The following is a 17,906-nucleotide window of genomic DNA, read 5'->3' on the forward strand; positions in this document are numbered from 1 at the left end:
CAACCTGAACAAATGATAAGCAACAAATCTTCTATACTCCTTAGTGGTTTGAACTTTAGTAGATATAAATTAAGAAACATTTTTATACTGCCATAAAGTTATAGTGTTTCTTTACATTTTTTTTAAACATCTACGTAAAATGGATTCGCCTGGTTTTCCTAGATTTGAAACCGTTTTGAATATATCTGCTTGGCATTTCTTGCAATATGTCTTTATATCTTATACCCAATTCCTCGACAAGATTTTTTTTTCCATTTTAATACTAGAACTGACCATCTTTAATTTATACACACTTAGTAGCGCACTAATAGTTATAAAATTTCACCTAAATATCTCAAAACTCATCAATTGATCTGAATGAAACCTTTTAGAATGGTTTGCAATGATCCAAGAAAGAAATAATTAAATTTTGATGAGGACCCGGGGTAGGGTATGGATATGAGGATTGAGGACCATTTAAAGAGAGACGTCCCAGACCAGATGTCTCAAAAACTGGACAACTGAATGAAACTTTCTGGAATAGTTATTACAAGGAAGAAGTGATTACATTTTGGGGACGGTCCAGACGTGGGTGTGGATTTTGAGGTCATTTCAATTGCTAAGTTCCCAGACAAGATTGTCTCAAACACTTGTTATGGATCTAAATGAAACTGTCCATGTTCCATGAAAGAATTAGTTAAAATCTTGGCGACGATCTTAAATAGTGTATGGATATAAGAACCACATAAAGGGAACTTCCTAGACCTAGATATAAAAAATAATATGATAAATTGATCTGAAAAACATTTTTAAATGGTTCATCATTGTCAATGGGAGAATTGCGAGGTGGGCGGAGGCATTATATTATACACCTCCATTATTATTATTATTATTATTATTATTATTATTATTATTATTATTATTATTATTATTATTATTATTATTATTATTATCATTATCATTATTATCATCATTATTATTATTATTACTTTTATTATAATTGTTATTATTATTATTATTATTATTTATTATTACATTTATAATTATTGTTTATTCTTGCTATTTCAGCCTAAAAAATTTGAAGATAACACGGGAAATGAAAATTCAGCCGACACCAATGTAAGACATCGATTAAACATTGTAATTAATTTGTTTCATGACTTTCAATGTTTTCAAAATAATACAAAACATCCTAATGATACGAATGTGTTGATTTTTAGGAGTTGGAACCTAATCCATATGCCACTTCACATTGCCATCCGCCTGAATATACACCCTATCTGCCAACTTCAATGAAGGGGCTAGTAGAAGATGAGTATATTGTACCATTTTCACAAGGAGTAGTCATGCAAGGTATTTATTTCCTCCTCCGAGGAGACTATGTGGTTATCTGTTTGTTTGTCTGTCTGGCTGTTTTTATATTTGCAGGACTACGCAAAAACTAATGAATGAAACATTATACAATTTAGCGGAGTCGTCCATTTTGATCTAAAAAGAGGTGTTTAAATTTCTGGATGGAAATATCCCTGGACCAGATATAAAATTGTCTAAATCTTACCCCTTAGGTATAATAAAAAATAATGGTATCGCCCATATACGCCACGTATGTATGATTCTGATATTCAGGCACATGGCAGAGGTATGCACTAAACAGTTAATATTCGATTAGCATAATACAAAAATAACTTTTTTTAAAGAAGTAATTTGTTTCAAAGAAATGAGAAATAAAATCCAATATTATTTGATATTGATTCTCTGTATACATAGTAGTAACTTTAAAATAAAAATAAGAATAAGAAGATATTTTCTATGATAATTAACTGACACATAAACAAATCCTTTCCTATATTTTTTGTTATTGACACCAGAGTTGTTTAAGAGTTTTGATAGTAAAACTTTTGAATATCAACACTCTGCCTGAAATGTCAATCAATCCTTTTTGGGGGGGTTTTAGAATTATAATTATAAGGCAGAGAAATTGAATAAATAAAGAAAGAAAATGTCATTTGTTTTAATTGATATCTTATTATATGCTTTTTGAATAGCCATTCAATGTTGAATGGCTATTCAATGTTGAGTTGAATATTTAAAGGGATTTTAACTATTTTGTCAACCAACAGAACACGTATATGAATTTATTTATTTCCCTTGTAATACTGCTTAATGTTTATGCGAAATGTAGTCATTAGTATCTGCATATTAAATAAGCATTTTCATTTAATACCATTTTCTAATTAATGTGTTAACTTGAATTGGATTTCAGAAAACAAACCATTACATATAATTCCTAATTTTGAAATGGTTTGATCGATATTATTTTATGAGAATTTATATAATTTTTATAGAAAACAATTCAGCAAATGAGATTCATCCGGACAAATTACGTAAAGATGACGTAATTCTCGAAGGAAACCAATCCCGGGTGTATAGAGGTAGAGTTCCTAGTCTTGGTCTAACAAATGTCGCAATTAAGACTCTAAGAGGTAAGACACTTGCCTTCTAATCCCATATTTCTTAGTTTTCCAATCCCATAGATTCTCGTTTTAAATCTTAATAGACAGACACCTGGACTACGTCTTGACATAGAAATCCACCTCAATTCCACTTCTATCCTCATACTAAAACTTTATAATTACTGTAGTTTAAAATGCATAACTGGACCTTGTTGCTGAACACAATATATAGTGAACTTTCATAAATTACTTTAACATTGCCGTACCTATTGCGACTTCCGTTTAAATTCATTATTTTTTTTATTTAGCAAGATAGAATTATTGATGTGATTCCTTATTTTTCTTTTAATAATTTGACTTTGAACAATATTCCAACTTTATTTACTTAGAGGATCATAATGTCAAGGAAAAGGAAAGAATGTTACACGAAATAAGGATGATCAGACTGTTGCCAAGGCATGAAAACATTATCCGATTACTTGGCTTCACAAGCATCAGGGGTATGTATAGATATTGAACGATTCTTGTTAGTTGTTTTATGATAATAAATTAATGTTATTATTGTATTATTATTATTATTATTATTATTATTATTATTATTATTATTATTATTATCACGCATAAAAACTAAAAATATGTTAAATAAATAATAAATTCATAATTGTTTTTAGCTCAGAGAAAGTGGAAAACAAAGATGTGTCATATGCAAATAAGTCAGACAAACTTAATTTCATTTAGAATATATTTACTCTAAAAACTGTAATATTAGCATTATTGGTAATACGTTTTATAGTGTAATTTCTGTTAATTTCTTTATATTGGGTGTTGTGTGTAGATCCAGTTGCATTGTTAATGGAGTTTGCTCCTTATACAAATCTCTCAAAATATCTACAATCACTTTCCGAAGAACCGCTGTACGATAACCAAATTGAGGAAATATCATCTGCTCGGCTGTGTACGTACGCGCGGCAAGTGTGTTCTGGAATGCAGCATATCCAACAAAACAATGTAGGCCTACTTTAATAAATAATTACATGTAAATTATATTTTTTGCAACATGGCTACACATTGCATTTTCTTATCATTATTATAATCAACATGATAGGCCTAATCATCATTTTTTTTAAATGTATTTTTATTACCCTAATTTAGTTCCTTACAAAGTTGCCGTTTATCCCTTTCTTAATTTTATTTCCTTATCTATTAAGTTATAATTATTATCATTATTAATAATAGCTTATTATTATCATTATTAATTTCATCATCATTATTAGCCTAACATTACTATCACCATTATTGTTATACGTATACCGTTTTTTATTCATCAAAATCGCAGTTAAAAGACAGAATTGATTAAGCCTATTATAAATATTAATGACTGTTAAATTCAGTATCAATATTATTATTACAATATCTATACATTTCTTGCAGATCATCCACAGAAATCTTGGAGCAAGAAATATCTTGGTTGGTGACAACATGGTTTGCAAAATCACAGACTTTGGAAGAGCAGTTGAAGCAGACATCGATGGTACATTCGTTGAGACAGAAAAAGTAGGCAATAAAAGTATATTTTCTTTGGCGTACCTATACATATATACGTATAATAGGTTGATTAACTATTATGCGACCTCAACATTTATTTATGAGTTAATGAATCTGGGATTACATCTTTACTACGCTGAATTTAATAACACTAGAAAAAATTATTTGATAGGCCCTAACAGTTATACACTCGGCATAGGCAGACATGTTTATTTACTTATTGTAATCATTTTGTAACATGTTTTTTCTTAGATTCAACTAGCTGTACGCTGGACGGCAGTGGAGGGACTGAGTACCAATAAGCGATTATTTTCCATGAAGTCCGACGTTTGGTCTTTCGGAGTGCTGATGTGGGAGATACTAACTCTAGGTAAATTACACAGATGTTATGAATTTTATTATGCACTTACATTATTTGTTCTGAAACAAATGAAAATGAAATTCAAATAAATAATCTATAAATAATAAATAATAGTCTCCTCAATGAATATAAAATAATTGCATTTATATTATTAATATACAATGAAATTAATACTAATACTGTAAAAATGTGCCTACATGTATATATAATATTATATATTAATCTTTGCTACTTCGCGTCCACCACGCAACATGCTTCTTCTGAATCATTTCAGAAAGTATTATATAAACTTGGATCAAACATATATGGAACACATTGAACACTAAATTATATTATATTATATAATATTGCGGCTAGTAATCAGTGCAGTTGCGTTGGAACCTACTTGTACGCCTGGGCGGAGAGAGGCAACCGATAAAGTGGCTTGCCCAAGGACACAAGCGATTTGCACAGTGAGAGTTTCGAACCCCTGACACAGCGAGAGTTTCGAACCCCCGACCGCGAGGTTGGGAGTCCAAGCCACAACCGATGCGCCAACCGCTTCTACAGAAAAGCATTAAAAATAATTATTTATAAAACATTGAGAAGGTTCAATTTAACGTTGGCAGCTACCAATCCAGGACCAAATCATAAGGAAGAAGAATAAGAAAAACTGCTCCTCGGATAATCCATCAAAATTCCGCTGTAACGAGAGAGAGGATTAAACATTTTAAAAATCCTAATCTTAAATACAAAAATTATATCGAAGGATTAAAACACACAATATATTTTGAAAAGGCAAGCTTATTTTCATTGTGGTAAATCATATGGTTATATTAATATTACATTTATTATTTTTTTACATGTTTTTTTTTTAAACAGGATCAAAACCATATGAAAAAATGTCGATTAACACAATTGTCGAGGAAGTAATTGGAGGTTTGCGGCTGACAAAACCCGAAAACTGCTCCGACGAATTGTAAGTATGGTGGTTTATTTTCTAGGTTCATTGTAAATTTTCCATTAACCATACGTTTGTAGAGGCTTCAGTACCGAGGTCACCCGAAACCAGTGATAGTTTGAGAGCGGAGCTTATTAGAATTTGTTGTGCTAAAATGGTACCATGTACTCGTACATAAGCCTATCTAATAAATACTACCTTCAATTATATTTTGTAGACATACTAATACAAACCTTTAAGTTACTAAGCCAAACATGGAGTATAAAAAACTTAATCTTTCTTACATCCTTTCTTAAATCCTGGAACAATTTTGATATTAAATGGAGCCAAAAGGCCAAAATCTCTTCCAGTATTTTAAAGTCTGATCGTAAACTATCATCATCAATTATCAATCATCCACACCATCATCATCATCATCATCATAATCATTACCATTATAGACAAAGCATTATAAATTCAAATTCAAAGTTTATTGATAATAACTTGTTAAATAACAATAACAAGTAGAAAAGTATATATAAAAATGGTGTGCTAATTTTACATATAAGATTAATTAATTTATATTTATTAAGTTATAATATACATTGCAACTATTATCTTTACAATGATAATGATACTGTACAATACAACATACAAATGAGTGCAAAACATTTTAAAAGTTTTATTTACAATGCTCCGACTTTTACAATTTTTTAAATAGTTATTTACACTTTTTCTTTCACAATTGCATTACTCAATGTCCCTTCCTCGAAGTGGAGCACAATCTCGGTGGCGAAAATTGTGTCTGTCCATTTTTGGCTTACCACTTGGTTGCCTGAAAGAGTAATAATAATGATGATAGTAACAATAACAGTGATACTAATAATAATAATAATAATTAATAATAATAATAATAATAATAAACACAATACAAAACATACAATGTCGATAAAAGAAAAAATAATACTACTAAATAATAATAATAATCTAAATTTAATACTTAATAGGTATGAAACATAATAAATACAATATTGTACTTACTCTTCCAAAAGACTTCTAAAAAAGGTCTTGCGCTGTAACTTGCATCATTTCGGCAAAAGTATCTCATTAATCACAGAATTATAAATAAACGCCGTAAAATATAAAGCAGATAAATGCACTTTCTCAGAGTATTCTTCGAAATAAAGCAGTTACTAACTAGGCATTAGTTGCTAAGGATTCCAAGCTAATTAGTTAGATATTCGTTATACTAGCATCTGATTGGTTACTTAATATCTGGCTTGCGTGAAGTCAAGCGTTCAATGCATATATGTAAGGCTTCGCGCACATAATGCCTTTTCTCAGAGTATTTATAGTGAAATTTGCAGATAATGCCCAATTTTAAAATAAAATTTCATATTTCCAGACATATTTTTGGAAATTTGATAAAATAGGGTGATAGATTAGACATTCAGGAGTCACATAAGCTAAAAATCTCAATTTTGAAAAATGTACTTAATGCCTTTTCTCAGAGCAGGGCAGTGTGACGATCATGATAATTATGTTGATAATGATATTCTATATTATGATGATGATGATAATAAGATAATCTGCGATTACGAACACTCGCCCTGTTGCGCCATATTTATGTAGATAGACCCGCGGTCCATCTCTCGCACGCATACAGACACCCGCTATTGTCGTACCCTTCACCTCTCCTTCCGAGAGATGAGAGTAATAATGATACGATTAGACGGAGGATGATATATTTATAATGTTAGTAGCAAAGATAAAACTGTATTTATTCGAATAAACGCCCCGTATTGAATAACCCCCACTTCGAAAAAACCCCCTCTAGGGCCTTAATTTGGAATAAACGCCTCGGCCCGAGGCATTTATCATTTATTCGAATAAACGCCCTCCTAAATGACTGGAAGATTATCTAATGGGACAAACTTAATACTCAACACAGTCTATTAATATTCTACTCCAGTAGAGTTACATTTTTTTTCTTTTTATGATCACGAAATATCACATTTGATGGTAATTATGTGTTCAACATTTTCAGTAGAATTAAGAGGCATTTATTTGAGTACAGACGTACCAATTTTACACAAAATATATAAATAAATAAATAAACGCCTCCCCCGAATAAACGCCCGTTCAAAAACCATTCTCAACAATAAACGCCTCGGAGCGTTCATTCTCATAAATATGGTAATTAATGCCATAATGACTGATGATGAACATTTTACCTAACATTTTGATTTCAGATACTCAGTTATGAATGCATGCTGGCATAGCACACCTGAGAGCAGACCGTCATTTGAATGTCTGGTCAAGGATCTCGACAATGTGATAAGTAGTAATGAACAAAGCGTTGACACAACGTCGTACGACGGAGGAGAGTATTCCGCCATAGAGGCGGTGCGAAGATAATCAGAATCAGAGCCAAATTATTTTAGTGGAGTTGTGTATAGATTAGTTACTAAGATGCTTGTCTTTCCAGAGTTCTGGTCAATTTCTGTGACAGAGCAGCAGGACTTTTATCTCACATGACCAAAACCAAAATCCTCTCTATAAGCCTCATAATTAGACTAGACATTGTCATGTCACTGGAATCTCTAAAACGGCTGTTTTTACATACATATACATACAGTATCGCCTCGATCGCCAATAACCTATCCGAGGAGGGTTTTGACTTCCTAACGACATTGGAATCTCTAGAACAACTGTTTTTCTCAGTCATCATACATTCAGCCACATACGGTATCGCCTCCATCGCCAACAACCTATCCGAGGAGGATTTTGACTTCCTAACGACGGTCTAATGAGGGTATAGAGTAGTTGGTTTGACACAGCCTTCAATTCGCTTTGGTGTTGCAAGCGTAGATGCTTCCATCTTACCTACTATTGCAGGTATAGATTATATGTTTCCGGGGCAAAAACCTCCTTTTAATGTAACATTTGAAAAACATTTTCTTAGCTTAACCGAAATTCGATATTATATAATAATATTATATATCATGATAACTACTTGGGTTTGTATATAAATCACGTCTTTATCTCACATTAGTGAAGTCAAGCTAAAGTAGGCTAGCGAGAATGAAAGTATAGTAAATAAATATTATCAAATCATAGTTTGTTGCGTAGCATTGTGAACATATAGAAACGGTTGGCGCATCGGTTGTTGCTTTACTTAGACTCCCAACCTTAGTCAGGGGTTCGAAACTTTCACTGCGCTTGTGTCCTTAGCAAGGGACTTTATCTAGCATGGTACCTGGTAGGATGTTGTTATCCAGTGACCTGTGTTAATAATGCTCAGCGCCTTTGATCATTCAGTTTGGAATTGGGGCTATATAAATATTTGGGTATCATTATTATAAATGTAACATATAAAATATTTCAATAATACAATCAGGTAGAATCATTGTTTTTTATAACGTTATACGCATTAGAAATGATAACTCCAATTCTATGTTTGATGGACATATTCAAAATTCTGAATAATTAGGCTGGTTCACCTTCCATATTTCTGACACTCAAAACTCAGTAAACTACCCTTTACCCGTTGGTTGAATTATTTAAAAAAAATATGACTGTAGGATCCTGAGTGCTTAGAAGGGCTCTGGGAAGGTTGAGTGGCACTATTTTAGTGAAAGTGCGGGACTAAAATTTATTATTATTATTATTAAATATGTCATGATTGCTTCTCGCAATAATCGACTTTTTACAGGTATTCCTTATTTGTTTTATACATTACTCTTTTTTTTGTTGTTTGATATATTGTAAGTTAAATGTCTTAATATAATACTGAATATATTTCAATTTTTTTTATCTTTATATATATTTAACCTACCATATGTTTAAGCACCTGAATCCAAATTTTGACTGTATCATGACAATAGATATTCTTAGATTCCTTGATGCTATTGCGTTTTCATATTATTATACCGATTTCATTTTCAATTTAATATTATGCTGCTTTTGACTGGTAAAAGCATGAACCACTGCTTCATGAAGATAATTATAGATTTACAATGGCGTATCCAAATTAATGTTTAATACATAGATGCATGTTCAAAGATAATAGAAATATTGGTAACATGAGTAAAGTACGGCTTCATTAGTCTCAATTTTCTATGTACTTTTTCCATGTCTTACTGTAGACTATTATTTCCACATGCCTGTGGTTATCATAATAAAATTTTATGAGAATATTGGTAATGAATACATAAATAAATCAACCCAAAATATACTGATACTAATGGTTAATAATAATGGCTTATACACTACCCTAGTAAATAAAGTTTACATTTCAGCGTTAAAATATGAAATTGAATGAATTTTTCTTATTTGAGACTGCTGTAGTTGTTGTGATACAGTGATAACAAAAATAAGTGTTCCTTTAATAGGGGTTATTCGACCATTTGGCACACTCAGAAAGTGTCCCCGTACCCTTAATAGTGGTATAGAGGTAGAGTGCCTAGTCTTGGTCTAACAAATGTCGCAATTAAGACTCTAAGAGGTAAGATACTTGCCGTCCAATCCCATATTTCTTTGTTTTTCAATTCCATAATTTTCGTTTTAAATCTAATGAGACAGACACCTGGGCTACATCTTGGCATATACCTAGTAATCCACCACTCCACTTCAATCCTCATACTAAAACTTTATAATTAGTTTAAAAGGCATAACTGGACCGTGTTGCTGAACACAATAGTGAACTTTCATAAATTACTTTAACATTTCCGTACCTATTGCGACTTCCTTTTAAATTCATTAATTTTTTATTTAGCAAGATAGAATTATTGATGTGATTCTTTATTTTTCTTTTACTAATTTGATTTTGCTGGATTGGTAATTGTGGCAAATAAATTAATACATTGGAATATATTCAAAACAATATTCCAACTTTATTTACTTGGAGGGTCATAATGTCAAGGAAAAGGAAAGAATGTTACACAAAATAAGGATGATCAGACTGTTGCCAAGGCATGAATACATTATCCGATTACTTGGCTAAACAAGCATCAGGGGTATGTATAGATATTGAACGATTCTTATTGGTTGTTAACTAGGACGAAGTGGAAAACAAAGACGTGTCATATGCAAGTAAGTCTGATAAACTTAATTTCATTTAGAATTTATTTACTCTAAAAACTGTACTATTAGCACTATTGTTAATACGTTTTGTAGTGTAATTTCTGTTAATTTCTTTATATTGGGTTTTGTGTGTAGATCCAGTTGCAGTGTTAATGGAGTTTGCTCTTTATGCCGATCTCTCAAAATATCTACTATCACTTTCCGAAGAACCGCCGTACGATAACCAAATTGAGGAAATATCATTTGCTCGGTTGTGTACTTACGCGCGGCAAGTGTGTTTTGGAATGCAGCATATCCATCAAAACAAGGTAGGCCTAACGTAATAAATCACGTAAAGTATATTTATATTTTTTTTTTTGCATTTTAGCCTAATATTACTATTTCAATTTCTCTTTTTCAGACAATGTCCATATCAAAACAAATACAAAGCAAATGAGATTGAAATAGAGGAAAAAATATGTATGTATACACTGAGGCATTTGTTTCAGGCTTACATAAACTAGCAGATGCAACAAAACAAAATTAAAAGGTCTGCCTATTTTACTGGTTTATGATAGTAATCATCTTAATGTAATAATTAATTCACATTATAGTATCATTTTTGAATTTTCAATGAGATGATTAACAGTGGACTTTATCAGACTGTTTTCCGAGTCGGCATTCATTGTGGTAAATCATACAGTTATATTAATTTTACATTAATTATTTTTTTACATGTTTTTCTTACATATGATCAAAACCATATGAAAAAATGTTGATTAACACAATTGTCACCAAATCGATTATTACACAATTGTCACCAAATTGTTGTGTGCCACTGAAACAAAAGTGTATGTTCAGTTGAATAAATAAATATGACATGACATTTAGGCACGGTACCATTTATTAGAACTAGGATTAGAAACTGTTTAGTGTGAGCAGTGCTACCGTATGTGCGAAATATTGTTTGCTATTGCGATCGTATTGGTTGCAGTGTTGCGCCAGCTTTTCCCCAACAGGGGACTGGTGTCTGTCAGGGGATTGGTTCCCTAGACAGATAAACTAGTACTCCTGACATTTTTAAATAAAGAATCCCATAATTAACACAAAATTGTATTACTGTATATTTTAATTTAAAAAAAACAATCCCCCCGACAAATTTAATTTTTTCCCCGACCGGCGGTAGCGGGGAGTGTTAGTTCAACAAACTACCCCACCCTTTCCCAATTAAAGCCATTCATTGCTACCTGCGTTCCTATTTATCTTTCAGTATTATAAGAGAATTTAATACAGAAAATCATTCAATTTGTTCTTGCCGCCAAATTAAAATAGCCTCAATGATCTAGTATCATCTGAATTTGGGACTATACTATAGGCCTATATAAGAATTAGGTAAGTCAATGTTAATAAAAAAAAATTCGTGGAAGTATTTAAAATATGGTACTATTAATAGGGGACTAATCAGATGGCTGACGCCGTTCTCCATCGACAATTGATTTTATGTGCATTATTTATATGTACTTTTCTTATCTATTTACACTAAACAATCTTTACACTCACAATTTCATCTGAAAAACGTCACCAACAAAGACAGAGTGACGGTGTTCCACGTCTAAATAGCTGTTACCTGTTTGAATAGTGATCGCATATAAACATTAATCATGCAGCAACATGCTTGGTCAGCTTGTAAAAATTCAGAACCTTCGGTTGTTTGCCCATAGATCAAATTTTCGAGCGTTATACTTTACAACAATATTGAAAACAAATAGCTTGAAAACAAATTGGTGTATGAATTTTAATGTCCATTTTCTTAACAAATTATAGGACCATTAATTTTTACATGCATTTGTGATACTGTGTAATAGACACACAAACAAACATTACCGGTTTGCTATGTAATATCTTTGAATATCATTTTAGACTGATTCATTCACATGCTTGGTCATCTTGTAATCATTTAGAAATGATTGTTGGGTGCATTTTAATTTCAACAGTTTCTAATAATAGGGTCCGTGTCTCTACACTTCTAGATGTACCCTCTCCACTTCAAGACTCCTAGATACGCCACTGGGTCCACACACCCTAGAATCTGCCTCCGCCCCCTCCCCTTCCAACACAAAGCGAGTTTCTGGTCTCTAAAATCCAGACACTGTTTCGTGGCCTATACAGTACAAAATACTGCACAGTAGGCCTATATAATTCATTGGAAAAGGGAATTGGACTTTCAAATTAAGTTGTATTTATATATACTAATATTTTGCAAATCTTGGGATTTTAAAAGCGATCTTGGGATATTTTAGCCTCAATCTTGGGAATTTTGATTTTTCTCAGTGGTCACACTGGTCGCGTCCTGTTGAAATTCTGGTGGAGTATTCCAAAGTTGGCCTCATCTTCCCATATTATGTAAGCTTCTGCATGGCGTGGTTTCATTCGCTTTGGTTTTGCAAGCTTAGATGCTTTAATCTTACCTACTATTGCAGGTGTAGATTATGTGTTTCCGGGGCCAACCTCCATTAAATATGTGTAAAATTTGAGACACATTTTCTTAGCTTAACTGAAATTCGATATTATAAAAATGTTATAATTATATCATGATAACTACTTGGGTTTGTATATAAATCACGTCTTTATCTCACATTAGTGAAGTCAAGCTAAAGTAGGCCAGCGAGAATGAAAGTATAGTAAATCTTGGACTCCATCCCTTAAGGTCAGGGATTTTTGAAACTCAAGCTGTGCAAGTCGCTTGTGTCTTTAGCAAGGCACTTTATATACGTTTGTCTCTCTCTACCCAGAGATAAATGGGTACGGTACCTGGTAGGATGTTGTGGCATTGAATAGTTTCGTGAGCTAAACAAGTAGCGCAAGTTGGTAGAATACTCAGGGAGCAGATGAGGTTTGCACATTGTGCTGGTTTGCCATTGTATGTTATCCAATGACCTGGGGTAATAACGCTCAGCGCCTTTGATCATTCAGTTTGGAATTGGCGTTATATAAATATCTGGGTATTATTATTATAAATGTAACATATAAAATAGTTGAATAATACAATCTAAATAGAATTATTGTTGTTTTTTTTTTTATAACGTTATACGCATTAGAAATGATGACTCCAGTTCTATGTTTGATGGACATATAGGCCTATTCGAAATTCTGAATAATTAGGCTGGTTGTGACCTTCCATATTTCTAACACTCCAAAAATCAGTAAACTACCCTTTCCCCGTTGTTTGAACTATAAAAGAAAGTTATGGTTGTAGGGTCCTGAGTGCTCAGAAGGGCTCTGGGAAGATTGAGTGGCACTATTTTAGTGAAGGTGCGGGACTAAAATGTCCCCCTTCCCAGAGCGTTTTGTGCATTTTTGCAGATGTAGATAAAGCATGTGTTCAATGTATTTGAATAACATTATTTGAAATTATTTGTATTGAATCTTGTTATAAAATCAGTTAGAGTATTATATCAGTCGCTACTAAGAATTGCTCCAAACGACAGGGTGATCGCACTAGCCGTATTAGGCCTATATTTTCTATTAGAGTATTTTGCCTTTGTATAATTATAATTGTTCTTTTTGTTGTATTGTAAAGAAACGTTTACCTTTGTTATATACAACTCACCCTATTTATTAATAATAATTCTCATTAAATCAAATGAATTAGGGATGATTGTATGCTCATCACCGGTTTAATGTCTAAATATTCTAATTAGTTTGCAATTCTAAAATACAAGATACAATAATAGAATGTAAGCCAAAAAAATTATTCTGAGTACAGGGACAAAGAGTCCACAAAGGGCCCTGGTGGGGTCAAAAGACAACCTCTCGTCAAATAAAAAGCCACCAAAACGCAGAGCATTTTTAAAATTAAGTGTGAAAATAAATCACGAGTTTATTATATTACTTTAAAAAATGCACTGAGAAAAATAGCAAGTGAAGAGCCCCAATAGACATCTAGTCACAGTAACTACATGTATTGTTTTTTTATTTTATCATTTTATTTATTTATTTTAATTATTTTCTATTGAACTCCAAGGCCCCGTAAGTTGATTGGCTAATGTATATTTAAGAATCCAGCAAAAACATGCGTTACTTGCGCTTTGTGACCATTTGTGAGAAAATAGGTTATAGCCTACTCAGAAGGACGACATCTAGAAACGAAGAAATATACGTTATTTTTCAAGCTGGTTATTTCGGTATCCTATTTGAATTTAAATACCTATTGTCTTACTATGAGAGTTGCGTCTTGCGTCCATTAAATTTTTAGGCATATACCGTCTAGAGGTTAGCATTAAACATTCACACTCACAATCGTCGGTACCATAACAAACCGAAACCATGGAATATTTTAATATTGATTTGTGATCCACGTATTTCACCATATTCGAATTATTGTCTTCATGTCTGGACAACAGCGTCTCAGGAATTCTTACAAAAGTTATTTTGTTTGAAAAATGAGCAGTGAGAAGTATTTTTAAAAATACATCGATTTCGCACTCAATACCATAAATTCACCAACAAAGAACACTTTAGAATATACAATCTTGATAATTTTAACAAAGGTATTTTTCTGAAATACTGACTTTGAAGAGAATGTATGTAGATAAAGACAGTAGGAAAGCATTTCATCAGTATTGAAGGAACATATAACTTGTTGCACATCTACCATGATCCTCTGGGCTGGTCTATGATTAGGGGACTAAAGAAGTAGACCATCGTGGCCACATCAAAGATCGCATTTTGTCCCCATTACACCATCGGTGACATACAAAGACAGAGAAGTGCTCCAGAAAGCAGATCGAAAGCTACTAGTGAAAATTTGTTTATATCGGATATGCCATAACACTAATAAACAAAGTATTCGAAAGCAGGGACGTAGCCAGTATTTTGAAAGGGTGGGAGCCGTTATGCGAAGTACCTAGTACCGAGTGGGGGTGGGGTGTCCTCTCCCTACGGCTGAGGTCTAGGGTCATCGCACTCTGGACGTTTTTACAGGACTGTTTTGAGTCTAGGATAAAGTGAAAAATAGACACATCATAAATATTAGTAAGGCTAACAATAATAACTCAACAGTGGCAGATTTAGAAATTCCAAAAAAGAGGTGACCCAGGGAGGGATTTCACAGAATTAGGAACGACCCACTCAGGCCCACCATGGTTGGGGCTGAGGTAAGAAAATTTATGATTAGGGCACCTCTAAATGGCCAGAAATTACACTATCAGACTTAAATTTAAATATAATTTTCTTTTTTTCCATTAAAAAAAAATCAGGGATGGGGGATCCTTGAATGCACCACTGCTCAAAACGATCTTTATCCAACTGCAGTTATAATCATGAAAAATGAGCATGAAAAACCGATCACATACTAAAACAAATTTATGCACCCTCGCCTAGCAGCCACCAAGTCATACTCTGAGTCAGGTGCCGACTCAATGGAGTTTTATGTCATACTCAGGGAAGGGTGCAGATCTATTTTAAAAGATGGAGGGGGACATTTGATGAGGTTGGGGCGAGGTGCAAAAATTTGAGGAAATAGTACCTCTAAACGACTAAAAATGACACTTTTAGTAGCTTAACATATCACATCACCATTATTATATAGGCCTAGTAAAAATGAAGCGCCAACAAATTTCTCCTGATCTTTTATCAGAGATTTTCGGCAACCATAGAGGTCTTATTAATATGTGTGATGTACAATAGAAAATAAAGTTTATAAACACTGTCTTTTAGTATGACATACTTGAAAGCCGTAATTTCACAACCACCTCAGCCTCACCATGGTTGGGGCTGAGGTGCGGACAATTTGAGGAAATAGTACATCTAGATTGCCAAAAATGACACTTTCATATAGTAAAATTCATCATCATCACATCACCATTATGTAGTCAAAAAGAAGCGCCAAAAAATTTCTCATGATCTTTTATCAGGGATCTAATTAATATTCAGGAAAACTTAGGCCTAACTATAGGCCTAGTCTTTTACGCCTTTAGCACAATTTTCTTCACTTTTTAATATTATTAGTATTATTATATATTATTATCACCATAGTCATTATTATTATTATTATTATTATTATTGTTATTGTTATTATTACTACTACTACTAGAAATTGCAAATTGCAAGTGAAGTGCTGCGAAGTACAACTGCATATAAATGTTCTTCGAACAAAATTATTTATGCGAGTCAAGTGAAAATAATGAATAATGAAACTATAACAAATAATATGAGACACGACCCATTGTCTATAGAACACTTCTCATTGGGTAACAAGGTCGTAATTTTTCATTTTTGTCAAAAAGTGTTTATAGTGTGGTGAATTATGGTTTAGGTTTTTTTTAATAAAGTTTCAAAAATTTCTATGTATGTGGAAAATGTAGTTGATTACCAAAGATTACAATTTTTATTTTGAAGACTGCATGGTCTAGGAAGTGTACATTTTTTTTATGGGGCAAGTTTCCAAGGGCGGGTTTTCTAGGGGCGAGTTGACTGCCAAGGAGTGTTGCCAAAGTGCGAGTCAGCGTGTTATTTGATCACAAGTGCGAGACATCACAAGTGTGAGCCAGCGAGCCATGACGTCACGACAATAGATAGAGACGTTAGTCAGTTGTGTGAGGTATCGGCTGAGATTTGTGGAGTACAATTCAAAAAACAACTATAGGTTTAATAATGAATTATTGTGATGTTAAATAGACAAAGTTAGCTATCAAAGAGCGACGTTGTTTTTCATTGGGACCTTCGTCCCTTCAAGGCTAGGCCTATACCATCCTAGCTAGTCTAGGCCTAGAGTAGGAAGGCTAGCGCGACATGCGGACGTTGGTACGAGTAGATTGAAAAAGTAATTGATTTTACCCGGCAGAACGAAAGAAGGAAATTCCGCTTTTCATTCGTCTTAGGCACTCGTTTCAGGGGTCAAATTGCTGTCAAGAATATGAATTGGCTGCTTCGCAGCAACTACTACTCTACTACTACTACTGCTACTACTACTACTACTGCTAGCGGCCACAGCCGAGCCCTGCATGGATCCTCTATTCATCACGGTGCCGCATACTGGCTGCTAGCTCATCTGTGTTCACTAAACCAGAATCTTTTTAAAGTAAATTCATGTAGGTTAGTTTTTGTCTGCCTCTGCTCCCTCTACCATGTTTAGGCTCCTAGAAAATAAGTTGGCTAACCGAAAGTTCTGGATGCCGAGGACAGTGTCCTGCCAGTGTCATTCTCCTGTACGCTATCTTGTCTCCGACCTTTCGTAGGGCGCCATACAGTAGTTTGTTTGTAGTTCTATCATGCCAACCGATGTTCAGGGCAGCTCTTAGAATCCGGGTATATGTACAATTTTATTATTTCTCTAGGACAGGTGTAGGCCCGTAGGCAGGGGGTGCAGAGGGTGCGGACCCACCCCCCCCCAAAAAAAAAATTCCAAAAGGTCCACTTTTTAAAACCTATTATTTCACAAATTCGTTCCTAATTATCACAAAATGCTATAGCATGCATTGCATTATATATCAATTGCCAGCACATTCTGTACAGTCGTTGATTAAATATGATATGAAATTTGTTGGAAATTTATCGTCTCCGGTGAATGCAGATTGATCTATAA

The 17,906-nt window shown here is 33.2% G+C and overlaps 2 protein-coding genes across 3 annotated transcripts in view; both read left to right on the forward strand.

The window, feature by feature from the left end:
• The window catches only part of LOC117121874, a 63,215-nt gene extending 59,308 nt beyond the window's left edge, over positions 1–3,907 (forward strand). The window contains exons 34-39 of the mRNA XM_033267259.1: positions 1,048–1,098; positions 1,200–1,332; positions 2,325–2,462; positions 2,822–2,932; positions 3,268–3,387; positions 3,864–3,907. Coding sequence (XP_033123150.1) covers positions 1,048–1,098; positions 1,200–1,332; positions 2,325–2,462; positions 2,822–2,932; positions 3,268–3,387; positions 3,864–3,907 — 597 coding nt within the window. The remainder of the gene's footprint in view (positions 1–1,047; positions 1,099–1,199; positions 1,333–2,324; positions 2,463–2,821; positions 2,933–3,267; positions 3,388–3,863) is intronic.
• LOC117121878 (tyrosine-protein kinase FRK-like) overlaps positions 3,881–17,906 on the forward strand; it is an 18,107-nt gene continuing 4,081 nt past the window's right edge. Inside the window, exons 1-2 of one of the 2 annotated variants that reach the window (XM_033267264.1) lie at positions 3,881–3,986; positions 4,230–4,347. In XM_033267264.1, coding sequence (XP_033123155.1) covers positions 3,912–3,986; positions 4,230–4,347 — 193 coding nt within the window. In that variant the 5' untranslated portion in view covers positions 3,881–3,911. The remainder of the gene's footprint in view (positions 3,987–4,229; positions 4,348–17,906) is intronic. The other variant, XM_033267263.1, reaches the window with a different exon arrangement.

This window comes from Anneissia japonica, unplaced genomic scaffold (assembly GCF_011630105.1).
Source record: "Anneissia japonica isolate Jap-2015-1 unplaced genomic scaffold, ASM1163010v1 scaffold1929_len197191_cov155, whole genome shotgun sequence".
NCBI classification, from domain to species: domain Eukaryota; kingdom Metazoa; phylum Echinodermata; class Crinoidea; order Comatulida; family Comatulidae; genus Anneissia; species Anneissia japonica.